The sequence below is a fragment of the Eleginops maclovinus genome, chromosome 17, assembly GCF_036324505.1.
Source record: "Eleginops maclovinus isolate JMC-PN-2008 ecotype Puerto Natales chromosome 17, JC_Emac_rtc_rv5, whole genome shotgun sequence".
Taxonomy (NCBI): Eukaryota; Metazoa; Chordata; class Actinopteri; order Perciformes; family Eleginopidae; genus Eleginops; species Eleginops maclovinus.
The window spans coordinates 5,985,474-6,001,606 of NC_086365.1; the positions used below are offsets into that span (position 1 = coordinate 5,985,474).

The 16,133-nt window shown below is 40.6% G+C and overlaps 1 protein-coding gene across 2 annotated transcripts in view; it reads right to left on the bottom strand.

The window, feature by feature from the left end:
• magi2a (membrane associated guanylate kinase, WW and PDZ domain containing 2a) overlaps window positions 1–16,133 on the bottom strand; it is a 200,993-nt gene that overhangs the window by 70,159 nt on the left and 114,701 nt on the right. For both annotated transcript variants that reach the window (XM_063905788.1, XM_063905787.1), the window contains exon 3: window positions 4,313–4,432. In XM_063905788.1, coding sequence (XP_063761858.1) covers window positions 4,313–4,432 — 120 coding nt within the window. The remainder of the gene's footprint in view (window positions 1–4,312; window positions 4,433–16,133) is intronic.

Here is a 16,133-nt window from a genome sequence, read left to right on the forward strand (position 1 = left end):
CTGGAGCAGAGAGGAGGAGAGAAGTGAGATGTTGAGGGTCAACTTCATAAGACTAATGCTTACATATTTTGGACAATTAACCATGAGAAATTAGACAAACAGGGCCTTCGCCATAATAGGAAGGACCTGTCTGTCTTTAAAACCCACAGTTTCAGACTCGCCTTTTGTGTTTGTATTTACACTATATTCAAAAAAGTCACATAAAACTGCCTTCTGTTTGTTTTAGTTGCTGTTGTTTAGCTTATTGCATTGTGTGTGGATTAAATATGTGCTGTTTTTATATAAAAACTCTTTTTAAAAAGAGTTTGTTATTTATTGTATTTTTCTTTTTTACATTTTGAAAGCTGCATGACACATGGCTGTCTGTTGGTGGTTGGGTCCATCACTTTAATACCAAAAATACACATTTTTTCAACAACTATTGGATGGATTGCAACTTTAAAATGCTTAAACTTAAATTGAATGGTAAATATCACCTGCTAAACAAGAGCATGTTAGCATTGGCATTGTGGGCATGTAAGGATTCACTTCATTTTGAAATAGCTTTGAGGCTTAAGTGAAGTGATTTGGATTGATTCGGCACCAATTTATAGAGACATTATATCTTGGCACTTTTCATAAAGAGCAGGTATAGACCCTACCCTATAAATTACCAAACATTTCCCAAGCTGGAGCAGTAGGACAGTCGCAATGAAAACTTGAACAGGAAGAAACCGTAAACAGGCTCAGTATAGCCTCATAAAGCTAGCTAGCATGACTGCAGACTCTTATCGTCGTGTTTCTTTTCCTCTGGAGTGTGACCAGTCAATGTGTCATGACAATCCTAAGAGCGAACGAGTACATACAAGGACATGGCATTAAAGATAAATTCCAAGCAAATGCAAAGAAACCTAGAGAGTGAGGAGGGGGAGCGACAGCACAGCACAGAGGCTCATAGATTTAATAACCTGAGGAGGAGAGATGTGGGAACAGTACGTCAGAGGAGGTTTATGACACCCGCTACAGGGAGGATGATTGTCGTCTGTCCTTGACGTGAACACACAAGATGGCACTCAAGATCACATCATTTCTTACAATTTGACTACTGGAACAAAACCAGCACAAAACAGCGTGTAGTTGCAGACAAAGACTCCCTCATCATGAACTGGTTTCACCCATTTTCTTTGGTGGATATCCAAGTGCGTTTGCCAAATTGTTCTCCTCTGCATATAATTCACTTACCTGACCATGCATTGATTTCCCTGACATATGACTGAATAATCGCTGTGTTCAGAGTCCCAGTCTCTGGTCAGAGCCAGTTAAACCACCTCTGGGAAATGCAGTTTTTCACTTGGCTCTGACTCAACAGCCCTTTCCAATCTACTTTGTTTATTTTACATTTGACTATTTCTTTTTTTTGCTTTATCCCTCCAGCAGTCTCTATCACTCCCTATTTAAAACCACATTACTTTACTTCAATTGTCACAGCACAGATTGATTCTCTTCTGTCATTGAAGGTGGAAAATGTTGCCTGGTTAGCCTGTGGATAAAACATTAAGAGTAACTGTGAGATTTTTTCTAAAGACATTAAAATGTTTAGCTTTTTTAATGTCTTTTTTCTGTGCTTTCAATGAGAATAAAACAAAACTCCTTTCACCTCTCAGGGTTTTGTCTAAACCGGGTAACACGGGCACTGCACCCTCTCACTTTTGGCGTGCGCCCTCAAACCCAAATGCTGATTTTCCCCCCGTAAAAATAATGCCAGAAAACAATATTACTGTTTGGCAAAAACTGTACAATTAATCCAAGAATATGAAAATCGTGTCAAATAGACAAGTAAATAAAATCTGGATGGGTGTAAACATTTTAACATTTCGTTTCCTTAAACAAACATACTCACACTCATTATTCATGTTTATTTTTCCTTCAGTTTAATCTACAACTTAAACAGAGAATATGAAGGAAGATTAGGGGGAAAATATACAAAAAAACAACAACAAATAAAAGAATAAATAGATAAAAGGGGGGTTGGGAGATAATTGGGAATAATAATTTATGTTTGAAGGTAGATATAGTATGATTTCGAATTATGGGGAAATGTGAGTCTCTTAAATATTGCAGGACTCCACCTTTTAATGCATATATCTGTTTGGACTCTCAGAGAATATGTTATTGTTTTGCATTTGATAGATATCCTCTTGAAATTCTGTTTAGAAATAAAGTCTTTAAATCTAAAGTTAATATTTGTTCCCTTTTCTGTAAGCGTTTGTGCCAGCATTTACCAAACACAGTCAAATAAAAGCAAACGTTCTTGCAGAATTTCTTTCTTTTTTCACCTTCCGACAATTGGACATTTGGAGGTTTTCACACAAAAATAAAAACGTTCCTCATGCTTAAGTGAGATGTCAAATCAAGTCCAAAGCCCCTTTCCTTTTGAAAGATCACACACTACTTGTCTCTGAGGCAATTATAAATCTGAGAGCATGAAGCAGAGTTGAGAAAATTGTTTTCTCAGAGGACTTCAGGTCTGCAGCAGTTGCTATTAGATTAAAGTAGCCTCTCTTTAGCTCTACTCAAATGTCCCTGGCAGAAATATAAGACATAAAAAGACAATGTGTGTGAAAATCCCTGAATATTATTCTAATGCCCTTGGCTTGAGAATTAGAGACAAATCCACTGTCTGAAGACTGTTTCGGGGACAGGAAGAGTAGCCAATGAGATTTAAAAAATCACAAGTAGGTCTGTTTCTGTGTCGGAAATTAAACATCATGCTCATATGAGGAGAACAGCAGACTAAATCCCGGGGCCCTAACAAGCTGAAGATTTGCCTCTGAGAATGAAAAAAGTGCTCTGCGTTTGAACTTAAATAACCCGCAGCATCCCAGAAACCTTTCAGTTAGTCACATCTGACAGCCTCCCTGATTTCATCCTAGACAGACACAGTCTCAATCTCAATTAACAAATCCCCACAATGATTCTTGGAAAAGACATCAAAGAAATGCCAGATAACTATTCAAATCACAGCTTTCAAAGAGCCAAGATCATCCTATTTTCATGTTTTTCAATAGAGAAGCAAAATGTAAAGTGTTATCTTGAACTTCTAGCGTTACAGAAAATAAAATACTTTTTATCGTCTTGCATAAAATCCAGGGTTCTTTAACTCACTTCCTTTTTGCCTTTAATAGCAAGGAGTGTGTCACACAAACACCTGGACCAACAGCCCTACAGACGAACCATAAGCACCTACAACTTCAACTGAGGTGTACAATTTATAATTTATGTCCGTTTTCCATGACTATTTCTTTCATTGAGATATCAGGAGTCCAAAGTCGTTCTCAGGAAGTGAACCTGAGCACTTTCTGTTCTTTGTAATACCAAATGAAACCTGTCTTCTGCTCTAACAGCAGGATGGTCCTCAATACAGCCTTCCTTTTTATTCTCACCCCTTCAGACTCCCTTTCACAGCTAATTGACCATTCAATTATTTTAAAAAATGTAAACGCTCAATGATGGCCGAGTGACCTCAGAAGGAGCTCTCTCCTCCGGTGGAAGGCACCTACCACCGACAAAAAGATCTAACACTGCTTCTGGCGACCGACCGTTAAATTGGCTGTTCAATTTTTTTTTGCGATAGAGACTAGAGGTGAGAGGGAAGAAGTGTTATAATGGCAGCGGTCTCCTGAGAGTTGGAAGCAGCCAGGCAGACCAGGGGCTGCATAATTCTTTTCTAGTTTAAATCCGAGCCCCGGGCCCGTTTGACCACATGAGGGGATAGATAGTGTCTGTTTGTTTAGATTAGGCAACTGAAGAGCCACTGCAGCCCAGGCTTGAGGAGTGAGTCAAGGAAGAGCCAACGTGAAGGCGTGTGTAGTGAATTATGTCAATAGATTTCATATAACTGTATTAGGTTAGCTGAAAGCAATAATATTAAGTTTCAATCAAACACATTTGGTTTAACTTAGTAGTATTGCTTTCAACCAACCTAATACAGGTATGTGACATTTGTTGACATAATACATTCAATTAAAGTCAACATTTTTTCAGTGTGTGTTGGGGGTGTGTGCCAGCTTTTATTAACAAAAGAGTCCTCTCAGTGTCCAACATGACTGATGACACTCCACAGAGCCAAAAGATGGATAGATGGATGGAAGCACATTTGTGAGTGAGTGTTCAGTGTGTGGATGTGAAGTGATGAGGCCGCCTCAGCATTCATTCAAACAGCTGTCACTCAAAGTGAAAGAAATATGCCCTGGGTGTCACATTGCTGCATAAATTCCATCACAAAATAGGGAATATGGTCACAATCACAAGCGTGACTTGACTAAATCCTTACCTTCATATGTTCCGCTCTCTAGCAGGGCTCCGCTTTTCTCCAATTCCACAAACCGGTCAACGGTCACAAAATTATAATCCACCCCCGGGACCTCTCCTTCCTTTGGCTGCCTGGTTGTGCCTGCAGGAGATAAGGGAGAAGAGTTAGAGCCGCTGGAGCTTTCAACGCCTCACCAACGCTGGATGAGAGGAAACTAAAAGTAGTCATTGTCAAGTGTTTTAGAGAAGATCGGAACGTTCCAGAGCCGAAACACGCTGATCCTGCCCCGGCATTATTCATTAAGTGCCCTGTTTATTCCTTTATTTCCATTTCCCCTTCTAGCACAGAGTGAATATTTGAAGCAGTGAGCTGTCAGGGGGGGAGGAGTGGCAAGGTACCATCACAGGAGCTAAGTGATGCAATTTGGACACCAAGAGGAGAAATCAAGTGAATTTGCATGGAGCTGACAGAAAGACAGGGAATCCCTGACAGGAGAGGCTGTTCTGCCAGCTACACAGGACTGAAGGAAATATTTTACCCTGTAAAAGCAGCATTTTAAATGACTGACTATCATCTCTCCTGCAGTCACTAAAACAAAGCGTGTCAAAGTATTTATGAGGTGAAACTGAGGTACAAACGGCTTCCTAAATACTTCCTCATCACTGTGTGCTAATTAGACTTGTGAAGCTGATCCCGGCTGTGATAACAGGCAGGCACTCTACCCCCGAGGTGTGGAATGGGTTTTATACATCTGAGCGAGGGTTGCTCACACTAAAAGAGGAGCCCGTAAAATGCACTTGTTAGATGCTCAGTGCAGCATATAAAGTATCCGTCCGTGTATTTTAGAGTTAGCAGGGGAGCAACTGCACCGTTGATCACCCCTGGTTGGTGGTGTGTGGTGATTTGACTTTAAATGGCCAAGTGAAAAGGCTCCTGCATCCCAACATAAGGCTGGAACAAAGCCAGTGCAGTCATTGGGCTGGGAAGAGAGGAAGAGTTCCTCCCAAATGTTACTTAGTAAATTAACTAAACGATTAAGCTACAAAGAATAGTAATCTAAAAGTAGCTGTTCCTGAAAGTAGCCTTGGGGAAATTTGTATTAAAAGGTCAGGTGCGACGATGTCTAACTGCAGAAGTGCTCATGCACAACCTTCAAAAAGAAGGATTTAGGAATTATTGTTAAAGCTTTCAGTCACTGTGGTGTGAATCTCTGAACAATGCTGTCACAGCCAAAGACAATCCCAGCATCAAACAGCACAACAGAATGTTTGTCTTAAACATTTAGGTGGAGCGTTTTATGGCTACAAAATTGTCACGTCTGAGCTGAGGCAGCCTTTAATAAGAAGAAGGAGCAAACGTCTTCATTTAAGATTCTAGTCCAGAGATATGGTATCAACTTTCTGAAGGAATTGGAATGAATCCAAACACGGGCATTAAGCTGCTTGCCAAGTCTTTCCAAAGTTGTCTTGCTGATAAATTGGTCGTTGAATGCAGAAAATAGAATCAAGAAAATTCTTTTTAATGGGCTCATCTGTTGTTAAATGCCACAGTTGACAACAGGTTTGTGTTTACAGAAGATTCTGTCGGAAAACTCACTTTCTTTCTCAAGCAATCAAGCTTTTAAACATGACTGTCACTTGGAATTAAGTAGCCCCCTGTGTGCACTTATTTAACCCTCCAGGCCCAAAGTAACAGTTGACGACCTTGAAAGCTATAAAACATCAAACTGGAACCTGCTGGCTGCGTAATTTGTAAAAGATTATAGGAGTACATGAGCAGCAGGGAATGCTGTTATTTGCTGAAATAACTATTATGTAAAATGTGTATGTGTGTGTGTGTGTGTGTGTGTGTGTGTGTGTGTGTGTGTGTATGTGTGGCACCTCCAGCGGAGAGTTTCTTGATTGTGTTTGTGTGCATGAGGGCCTGTGTACCCGTCAGATTAGCCTCCCTCACAGGCAGAGCTACACACACACACACATTTCAAAGAGGACCTTTGATGTTGCAGAACTATATTTAGTAGCATCTTCTGGCAGGGACTTCTCTCGGGTGACAATTTCTAAAGAGGCAACCACAATGCCTCTCAACTTTCACTCCCTTTCTATATAGGTCATGATCCTGTGGTCCAATTCAGCGATTCTCAAAGTGCAGCAGTAATCATTTTGGATATTTTTTAGGAAGGTGTATCATTATTTACAATGCTTTGATTACAGCAAATTGGGAAACTCATTATGGTTAAATACTGCGTCCATCTTTATGACAGCCTAAAGGAGTTTGCATTTCCCTCAGGTGTGCTTCTGTATTTGAGCCATTTCAGAGTGAGGGAAGCACTAACGATGAGAAGTTTAATAGCACAAGCACCTTCCTATCTGTCAGCTTCCTGTTAGTTTGGAGACAGAGGACTAAAGAAAGAGATGGATCAAAAGGTAAACTAGATTGAATTAGTATTAAGCTAGATTTACAATTTTGCGTCAGGAAAATATGGCAATGGCGCCTATACACACTGGAGCTTATGGCGACCGCCTCAGAAAAGTAACTACTCAAGCTATTGTTTGTACACAGACAGTTTGTTATTGTTTATCTTTTTCAGGGGCTGGTAAAGATGTCTGAAGATGAAAGATACATTAATAAAACCTGGATGTGTCAAGACCCTATTTTTTCTCCAACCATTCCTGCAAACGATGCTCTCAATGTCAAGAAAACAACTTCATTTCTTTAGAAACTTTAATCAGCTATTACTGATGTCTTTATAATAGTTTGTTTTTTAGTACTCAGACCCTTCCATTGTCACTCTGTAAAACGTAGTACATAAAAGAATGCAAGACAGTACCTCTGGGGTACACTGCAATAGAAATTGTGACACAAACTGCTATCAACAGATGAAACCCGACGCTACAAATCAATTGCTACGCTAGGGGCATCTTCTGCCGTGCACTATTAAACAGAAGTATAAATCCCCCTTTAAACCAGACAACAAACAGATCACAACGATGAATAGTGAAGGAGTGAATAACCGGTGATTTGTCCTTTGTTGCAACTCCGCAGGAAATATTACTGGGAACTATTTCTTGTTCTAGCCAGGAAACAAAGACAGAAAAAAAGGGCCATGAAAAAGACAGACAGTGAGCAATGATAACGGCCATTCAGGTTGTGATAGTAGGAGTAAGAGGCGAGCATACAGAAACAGGGATGCATGGAGGGCGGCAGCACGTGGAATGGATGAGAGAGCAGCTTAAGTTGTAGCGTGGGCGGACTCTCTCGCATCCTTCAGCCACCCTGCTGTTCTCCAGTACGTCCTCGAAGCCGGATTCAACTCCACAACAACAGGCTGAAGGTCCCGCTCTCTGTTGTGCAGCTGAGCACCATTACCCAGTGCCCCGGTCACAGCTAACACCTGTAGTGGTTTCATACTGGTAGTAGTGCTTCTACAGAATACATTAAAATCGTTATCACTATGTTATTAAAACACACTGTATTTAATGCATGACCTCTTTGCTCTGCTCCATATTTGCACATTAAGGTAGAAACACAATAGCCTGAACACAATCTGAACTTGAGATAACAATATGAAAAAGGCTCAACAGGGACCCAGACAATCAGTGGAAAGCGGAAACATTGGCCTCTATTTGAAAAAAAGGATTGTATATCCAGAGAATATCCCGAGGCATCACAGAGAGAGTGATGTGTATTCATGGACAGTCAAAGGGTGTGTAGAAACCCTGAGGAAAGGGTTACACCATGAGCGTTTAAACTAAGTCACACAAACATTTGTCTTGGATGTATCTGTTGTACAGAATGGCAGCAGGTGTAGTGCAATGCCCTTTCACTAAATACAGACGGAGAGCCGGTAAATAAAGAATATAACCCATGAATAATAACCAGAGATATGATGGAGGCGCACTTTCGCAGCGATGAAAGGTAAGAGAATTAGGAGCAAGACAGAATGTCAGGTTGTCCTGACTGAGGTTTGCTTACATGACATCTTTTTTTTCAGAGCAGGGAGCAGCTGAATGGGACCATTATGTCCTGACTTGAAAACATTAATGCTACAAGAATGAATATCTGGATTTTCTATCATAAAGGTGGTCGTTTTGATGATGGCCTTCGCGTCAGCACCTGGAAATGTTGTTTGTAATCTCGCTCTAGGGAGGGCATTGATAATTCATAACTTTGGTTCAGAATTAAATAGCGGACACAACTAAATAAAAGATTGCCATTTCATTTATCAAAGCCATTCTTCATGAATTTTACCGACTTTGGTGACCTTCTACATAAAAGCATTATCGGGTTGACATTTTGAATTGTATCCAATGCTTTGCTTTTTGACACGTTTGATTGCATGCTAAAACTCTCAAATAAAAACATGGTAAACTTTAAACTTTCTCAACAATCTTGGTGGAAATTATTTAGATTTTGTTGGAGATCACAACAAGTGACTGGTTGCCTTAATTTCTCGACAATTGGTGGCAAAGAAAGTATAGTCAGAGTAATGAAACATCCAGAGCATGGATATATTTTTACTGTTATTGCTGTAGCTTTGGGTAGACATTAACGTCAAGCAGCTTGTTGGCATTGCTAAGTTAATGCCTCGCCTCTGGATAATAAAAAAACAGCGCAAATTACAGGCCTTGTTAGCCCTTCAGTGCTTGTCTTTAATTGGTTTATATATATATGTTGTTTACGGCCTCATCTTCCACTTATTGTATGTTAAGATGAAAGCTTCAGCTAAATGTGAAGTGAACTTCTGATGTGTATGTTTTTACACTAAGAGTGTCCGAACATAAATATGCCATAAACAACAATAATGTAGATTACCCTGTGGTACACCATATCCATTATTTTTCACCACCTTGCCGACAGTGTTTAGAAAGTAAAGGCTATTGAGTCTATTACAGTTGGCGATAAAAAATTACTCCAGAGAGAGACTTATTGGATTTTATAATTTGATGCTTCGTTGTATCAAGGTCTTAATGAGAAAATACATTTCAGACTGAAAACAAGCTAAGTCCCTCTATTGCTATGATTAGAATAATTAATGCTCCACAATTAATGCATGATATGCCTCCCAGCTGCTCATTTTCTTTAAAAGGGATAATGGCAATCCACTCTTCCACCTCTTTCCAGCCACGACAGGAGAAATACCCCTAGTGGGTCCAAACCTGTCAGATTCTTATGATGTTGTCTTTTACTTTGATACACCATACATTTATAGCCAAATTACTAAATCCTTGGCTAGGTGCAAGTGTGCCTTAAGTAAGTCATGAAGCTTACCTTTTTCTATATCTATTGTTTTGTACTCTGCAATTATTTCATCCAGCGATTCAGTTGCAGTCCTTTCTACACAATGTCAGTTGTGTCAAAGTAATATCCCTCTAGCTTATTTGGGTGGATTTCTATTTGACTTTAAAGGACAAAGAAAATACATTGCCGCTAAAGCTTTTAACATGCGGTTGCTTTTGCACCATTTGTTGCTTCTGACAAAGTGAAAATACCATAAAGTTCAGGTGCATTGGTCCTGTATGTGGTTTGTGTGTAAAATGTCTTTCAAAGCATATACATAGTGCAACAAACGCCCTCCAGCTGGTTTCACCACCCCTTTTAATGCTGTTATAAGAGCCCAGTGTTGTGGACAATTGCCTGCGGACGGATGTAAAAGGCAGGTCCTGCTCTTTTTATGCCCTAAACCCTCTGTTATGACGGGCCACGACTGTGTCAGCACAGCCCATTGTAACCACGCTAATCTAGCCATTAGCCAATTAGGAAGTGACGGGCAGCCGTAATGCCATTGCATTAGAAGGATGGATTAGTTTCGGCCATTCAGCGCCTGCCTGCCGCCTGTGGGCAAAAGGACCATTGGAGACTGGGAACCACCACACCATCTAAAGCTGCTTCCACTGCACTTTGCCTAAAGACAGCAAGTGTGACCATGTGCTACTGACTGTTTTCACCAATGATGCAGAGTCTTAATCAACTGAGCCACGTGCAGGGGATGTTAGAGGAGCAGGGGCTCAAATTAGGAAAAGGGCAAGCTGGCGATCTTTGTTACTTTTAAGTAAATGCCGGGGATAGCTTCTTTTCTGAAGGCTTTAAGAGATGTTTAAATGTATGTATTTTAAACAAACCCAGGGGCTTGCTTCAAACACTGCTACATGACAGTTAGTTCATGAATGCATCCCTAGCCCTCCGACTGACAAAGATGCACTTCCTCTCTAATATCTTACTACTACAGTATGTGCCAAATCATTTGTTTATGATTGTTGTGTTTTAAGGGAGATAATGTTATTGATTTGTTAAGAAAAAAAGGGCACTTCTCTAATAGGAGTACAATAAGGCAGGTGCTCAAGCCCCCTTTCAGGTCTATCTGTGCATGTGCCTGACTGTAGTTATATATCAGGAACCAGATGGACTGTCCACTCCGGGTAGGGAATGAGTCCTTGACCAAAGTGATGGAGTTCAAGTATCGTTTGGTCTTGTTCTTGGGTGAGGGAACAAAATCGTGAGATGCGCCAAAGAATCGGTGGGAGCGGTATTGAAGTCGCTTTACCGAACCGTTGTGACGGGGAAAAAAAGGGCTGAGCCAAAAGACAAAGCTCTCAGTTGTTCAGGCACGTGGTAAGGATGCCACCTGGGCGCCTCCCTAGGGACATGTTCCAGTCAGAGATGGTTGATGTGGCAAGGGAAAGGGAAGTTTGGAGCTCACTGCTGGAACTGCTACCTCCGAGACCCGACTCGGATAAGCCGTAGAAGACGGATGGATGGATATATAAAGTCTATTGAACAGGGGTGTGTAGAAAAGGCAGCCGTTTTCACTGAGCTATTAAAGGAAGGTAATATCAATGTAGCTGTGTTTTTGTTTTGCTTCCTTGGGAAGGCTCAAAACCCCAATTTGTTTTGAGCCTTCCAGTCAGTTTCTCGCTTCTACCCTACGTTCAGGTTCATTCGAGTTCAGAGTGAATGACTCTGTGTTTCTCCCCTGGTTATTGACTGCCTGTAATGTGGGATAGATTGGTGTAACCCTGACAGTGGACCACGCTCACCCCGCATGTCGGCCAGCCGCCACCACCCCTCCTGAATTCCATTAATAGCTCTGCCCTCCAGGAGCTATGGGTGCACTGCCTGTAACACAGCCAGAGGTATTGATCCCTCCATGCTCTCCCCAGGGATGGAGCAGAGGTAGAGCTGAGTGGAGAGGGCTGATGAAGAGATAATGAAGTAGTAAAAGTTGGAATAAATAGGTAGAACTTTTATAGAGGCCAGTATTTTTTTATCCTTTAAAAAAAGTTAAAGCTATAAATCGTCTGGCCAGAGGGATAAGACCACATATATATCACGCACTGTAATGCAATCACTCCGAAAGCAGATATATCACCACGACATCCACAAAGTGTCCTCTAAATAATGTATTTAAATGCTCATTAAAGAGACAAATTAGCCTAGACATAATGTGGAGAAACTGTAATACATCTTACATCTTTTCTAAGACTCAACAAATCACTTTTATTTCCGTTACCTCTGTGCCAATGATCTCTAGGGTTTTGTGCACAGCAATCATTTTGCATGATACTCCCTTTGCAACAGTTTGTGGTTGCTTGTTAACTCACAGCATCCAAGGTTCGCTGCCTGACACATTCTGCAATTATACTTTTGTTCAAACAATCTCTCCCGTTGAGCATTTTCCAAACTGAATTAATATTGCTCACACATCCGAAACAGCAATTCATCCTCTTATCCTCCTGTAAGCAAGGCCCTTTTATGTATAAATAATATGACAAAGTTGCATAGATCATAATCGTTGAAGAATAACAGGGACACTGCTACTGCTCATGTAGGAAGATCAAGAAGGGCGGCTTGAAATCTAATTTATTCAAACACATAAGCCAGAGCAGAAGCCTCAAATCCTACCAAACTACATCAAGTGAGGGAAGGTAGAGGAGTCTGATAATATAAAATACCCTGTCAAAATATGATAAGACTTCCCTGTAAATTGGTAGTTAAATTATGTATACACTTACAGATAATATGTTCAGCAGGTCTGACATTTACACTCAGAGTTTAATAACTAATGAATAAGTAAAAGCAATTACTTCAGCTTCCAAATTATAAGTCACTTCATAAGCTAGAAGTGATCATTTGTATTCATGCAATTTAACATGAAGCTAAAGCTACCCTGTAGATTTTACTTGTACACAAACAGAAGTTGTGTTTCCTCCCAAACCGGATACATCCTCGAGATATAATGAACACGTTTCATGCATTTCCTTCCACATAATCATATGCTAATCCATGCATTTGCATTGTTCACATCCATGTACACTAGCTTGCAGTCTCTTTGTTAGCGGATGGCAACATTTCTTAGCCTATTAGCACCCCTGGCTGTTAATCAGTGGAGAAGCATGAAAACAGAAATGTGTATCAAGGTGCTGCAGGCTTGTGCGTGACACAAGCTAAATGAGGACACACCAAAAAAACATTAATCTATAGTTCTAGTACTTCTAATTATTGAGCTACTACTAAATCACTATGTACAGATAAAGATAAACAGAAAATAAGTGTCATTTTCAGAGAGAAATGTGTGAAAAATGCACAAAAAGCCAAAAGTTTTCACTAGAAAAAGCATGATTTAATCATTTATTCTCAATGAAGTTACGGAGAGCAGAGAGAAACAAAAACAGATGCAGAGGTGCACTTTCTGGAGCCAAAACTATTAGTCAAGCGACAAAAAATTAATCAGAAGCCTTTTATTAATAGATAAATCCTTGAAATGTTAGTGAATCAGCTGCTTTTTTGTTATCATATATATTGGAAATTGGGCGTTTAGGTTCTTGAACAAAAAAACAGTTAATTGACTAATCTAAAAAAATAATGATGTATTATAATCTAGTGACGGTTGCTGATATACTCCTGAGGTACTAAGACTGAAGCATGGAAGACATCAAACATAAGATCTAGTTAATGGCCATGAAATGACACTTGCTGTTGATGCTGATGGAATGCTCAGTACCAAGCTTGGTTCAAATGTTACTCTGAAGCAAGTCAAACACTTAAGAGAGCGATAAAAAAATACCCATGCTAGCTCCAGATTAGCACTATTGATTAAGTGCTGAATCAGACGTATATTGGGCAAAACGTGGCAGTGAATCCAAAAGTTGGCATCACTCAGAAAGCCTGACAGGACGTGAATGGCACAGATGATGCCGTATGTAGCCAAGATATATTTACACAGTGTAAAAACAACCTACCCCTACACAGGGATGTCATCATGATATCTGTTATCATTGAGAAGTGAATCAGAACTCCTCTATCCTCGCTTCTGTCTCTCTCGTGGGAAGATGTGAATGGCTCCTTTCATCGCATCTCAAGCTCTCTGTGTGTCTTTCTGCTCCTCCAGCATGACACTAAAAAAGATCGCCTTTGGTCCTGCTACGCATCCCAACGTCCATGGGAATCAAAGCCCTCTTATTTGCAAAGGAGGGAAAGGAATGTTGAAGCAAAGAAAATTCAGAGCCGTGAAGGATGATCTTGACAGGCAGCAGCAGAGTCGAGAGTTAACGCCAAACAACTTTAATCTATAGAGATCCCCCGAAAATATAAGAGAAAACATAGGCAGGGCATTTCATTTTCTCAGCAGATACTCCAATTTTTCTCTCAATCCCGGGAGGACTGCAGCACGCACACACACGAGCAGGTACAACGAGAGGAGGAGAAGAAGAGGGACGAGAAAGAGGAGGCAGAGATATAGAGAGATTAAGGGAAAGCTGATGTCATCTGTCTGGATATGTGGCCCTGAGGGTGTGTGTGTGCAGTGACCAGGGATGTGAACGTGTTGCTTTGTCAGCCTAATCCCCCCCCAGCCAGGGCCACGCCGGTTCGGTCACATTACCACCCAATGACACAATCTGTTTTTTGAGGATGGCTTTTATTATTTTATAACACCACATCAAGAAGCCCCGGGCCTCAGAACAACAAGCTAACGTGTGTCCCATAAACCTCTAATTCAACTCTCCTCTCCATCTAACACCACCCGCCCTCCGAGTCCTCCAGCTGCAACGTCAGGGGAGCCCATTTCTGCGCTTCCAGGAACCTCTCTGGATCAAGTGAGGGATTTTGAACCCACATCCCGACGGGTCAGAGAGGCTGGAATAATCATCACACTCAGGCGGTGGTAATCACCTCATACTGAGACCTCCTGGCTCTTTAATACCAGAAGTTAAGCTATCTCATACTGCCATCACCTCTGCCCCTCTCTGTTATTGGACCACAGCTCTGTGTGTGTGTGTGTGTGTGTGTGTGTGTGTGTGTGTGTGTGTGTGTGTGTGTGTGTGTGTGTGTGTGTGTGTGTGTGTGTGTGTGTGTGTGTGTTAAATGTCTTTAAAAGCTCTTTGAAATCCCTATCTCTACAGCGACAGAAGATTACTACTACATGAATAGGCCAACAATCATGCATTGCTTGATGAATGTCAATGTCATCAAATTTTGATGAATGTAGCTAGCTTTACAGAAAGATGTTGTCCTCTTTTTATTCCCTCTACTAATATCTTTGAACTACACTTAGATCCATTCCAATCTCATTGCAAATGTGTGCGGTGATTGATACGGTGTCCTGTAACATCTTTAGAAAAACTATTTGAAATGCTTCTGTTTTATCTATATGTCTAAAGATTTGCACAATGCAAACAGAAAATGTTTGTATATGAATGGATACATGGGGGGGTCAGCATTGCAGGACAAAGTGTGCCTTACAAATATTTTTTAAAATTCTAGAAAAACAACAGAAAGACATTTTTGGTCGTGGATTTTGTCCCTCTCATTGTTATATGTTTCTCATATATCCATTTGTGATCAAAATCCTTTAAAGTTTGTATTATCAGTACTTCTGCACTCTTTAAATTATATAATTCAACGTACAAACCATGTTTGTCATCTCAAGTTTGTGTCATAATACATACTGTAGTTTAGCCAGTCTGCAACCAGAGAAGTATGACCTAGCCAATTTACATGAATGCACAAGGAATTGGATGATTTGTCATATATATAAAAAGGCCTATATTTGACAGTTATTTGTGCACATTAATCAAAGCAGGGGCAGTGAGAAAATAGATAAAAAGTCTGTATTTGTTCCTAACGCTTGGTGTGGTGCAACAACCGTCCCCTGCATTGCAATTACACTCACAGTGAGGAGAACGACCTCAGCCGGTGACCTTCCTTCCTAACCAGAGGGCTGTTTGCGTATACTGTGCTGATGCACTGTGACTTAAAAATCTCTAATGATTGCACTCGTGTTAAACTAATGAATAAAACTCAAGTGGCTTCACGGTGAACAAGGTTGACACCTGAGAGAACCAGCATCGATTTAGTTGTCAGCGCTGCACTCACGGCATCAGCGATTTTTCACGCTTCATCTAAAATCCGCTCCGAACTTGTCCGAAGGAATTTTTTTTTAAGTGTCCAAGCTCATACAAATCCATGAATAATGAATTGTAATTTTTTTACGGACTGTATATTATTCATGAACTCTATTCCCGTTACTTGCTCAAGGCGGAGTTCCTGGAAGCTTGCACAGTAACCTGCTGCACTCGGAGTAAACAATTGTTTGTGGAAAATGCTTCCATAAATAATAATGAAGGTGGTATTTTGATAGCCTCTGAATGTGGACTGAAGGTTGGAAAGGAGGTGCTGAAAGGTGGGGGTTTGTAAGGAGAGGAGTGAACTTCACTGTGTCTCAACAACAGTAACTGCAGTGTGTTCTGTGAATGAAATAAGTCAGTTAGTTACGGAGGGGAGTCATTTTTTCTTCAAACACAGCTATTAATTTTCTCAGCATCAAGAGCAGAGGGGAAACACACAT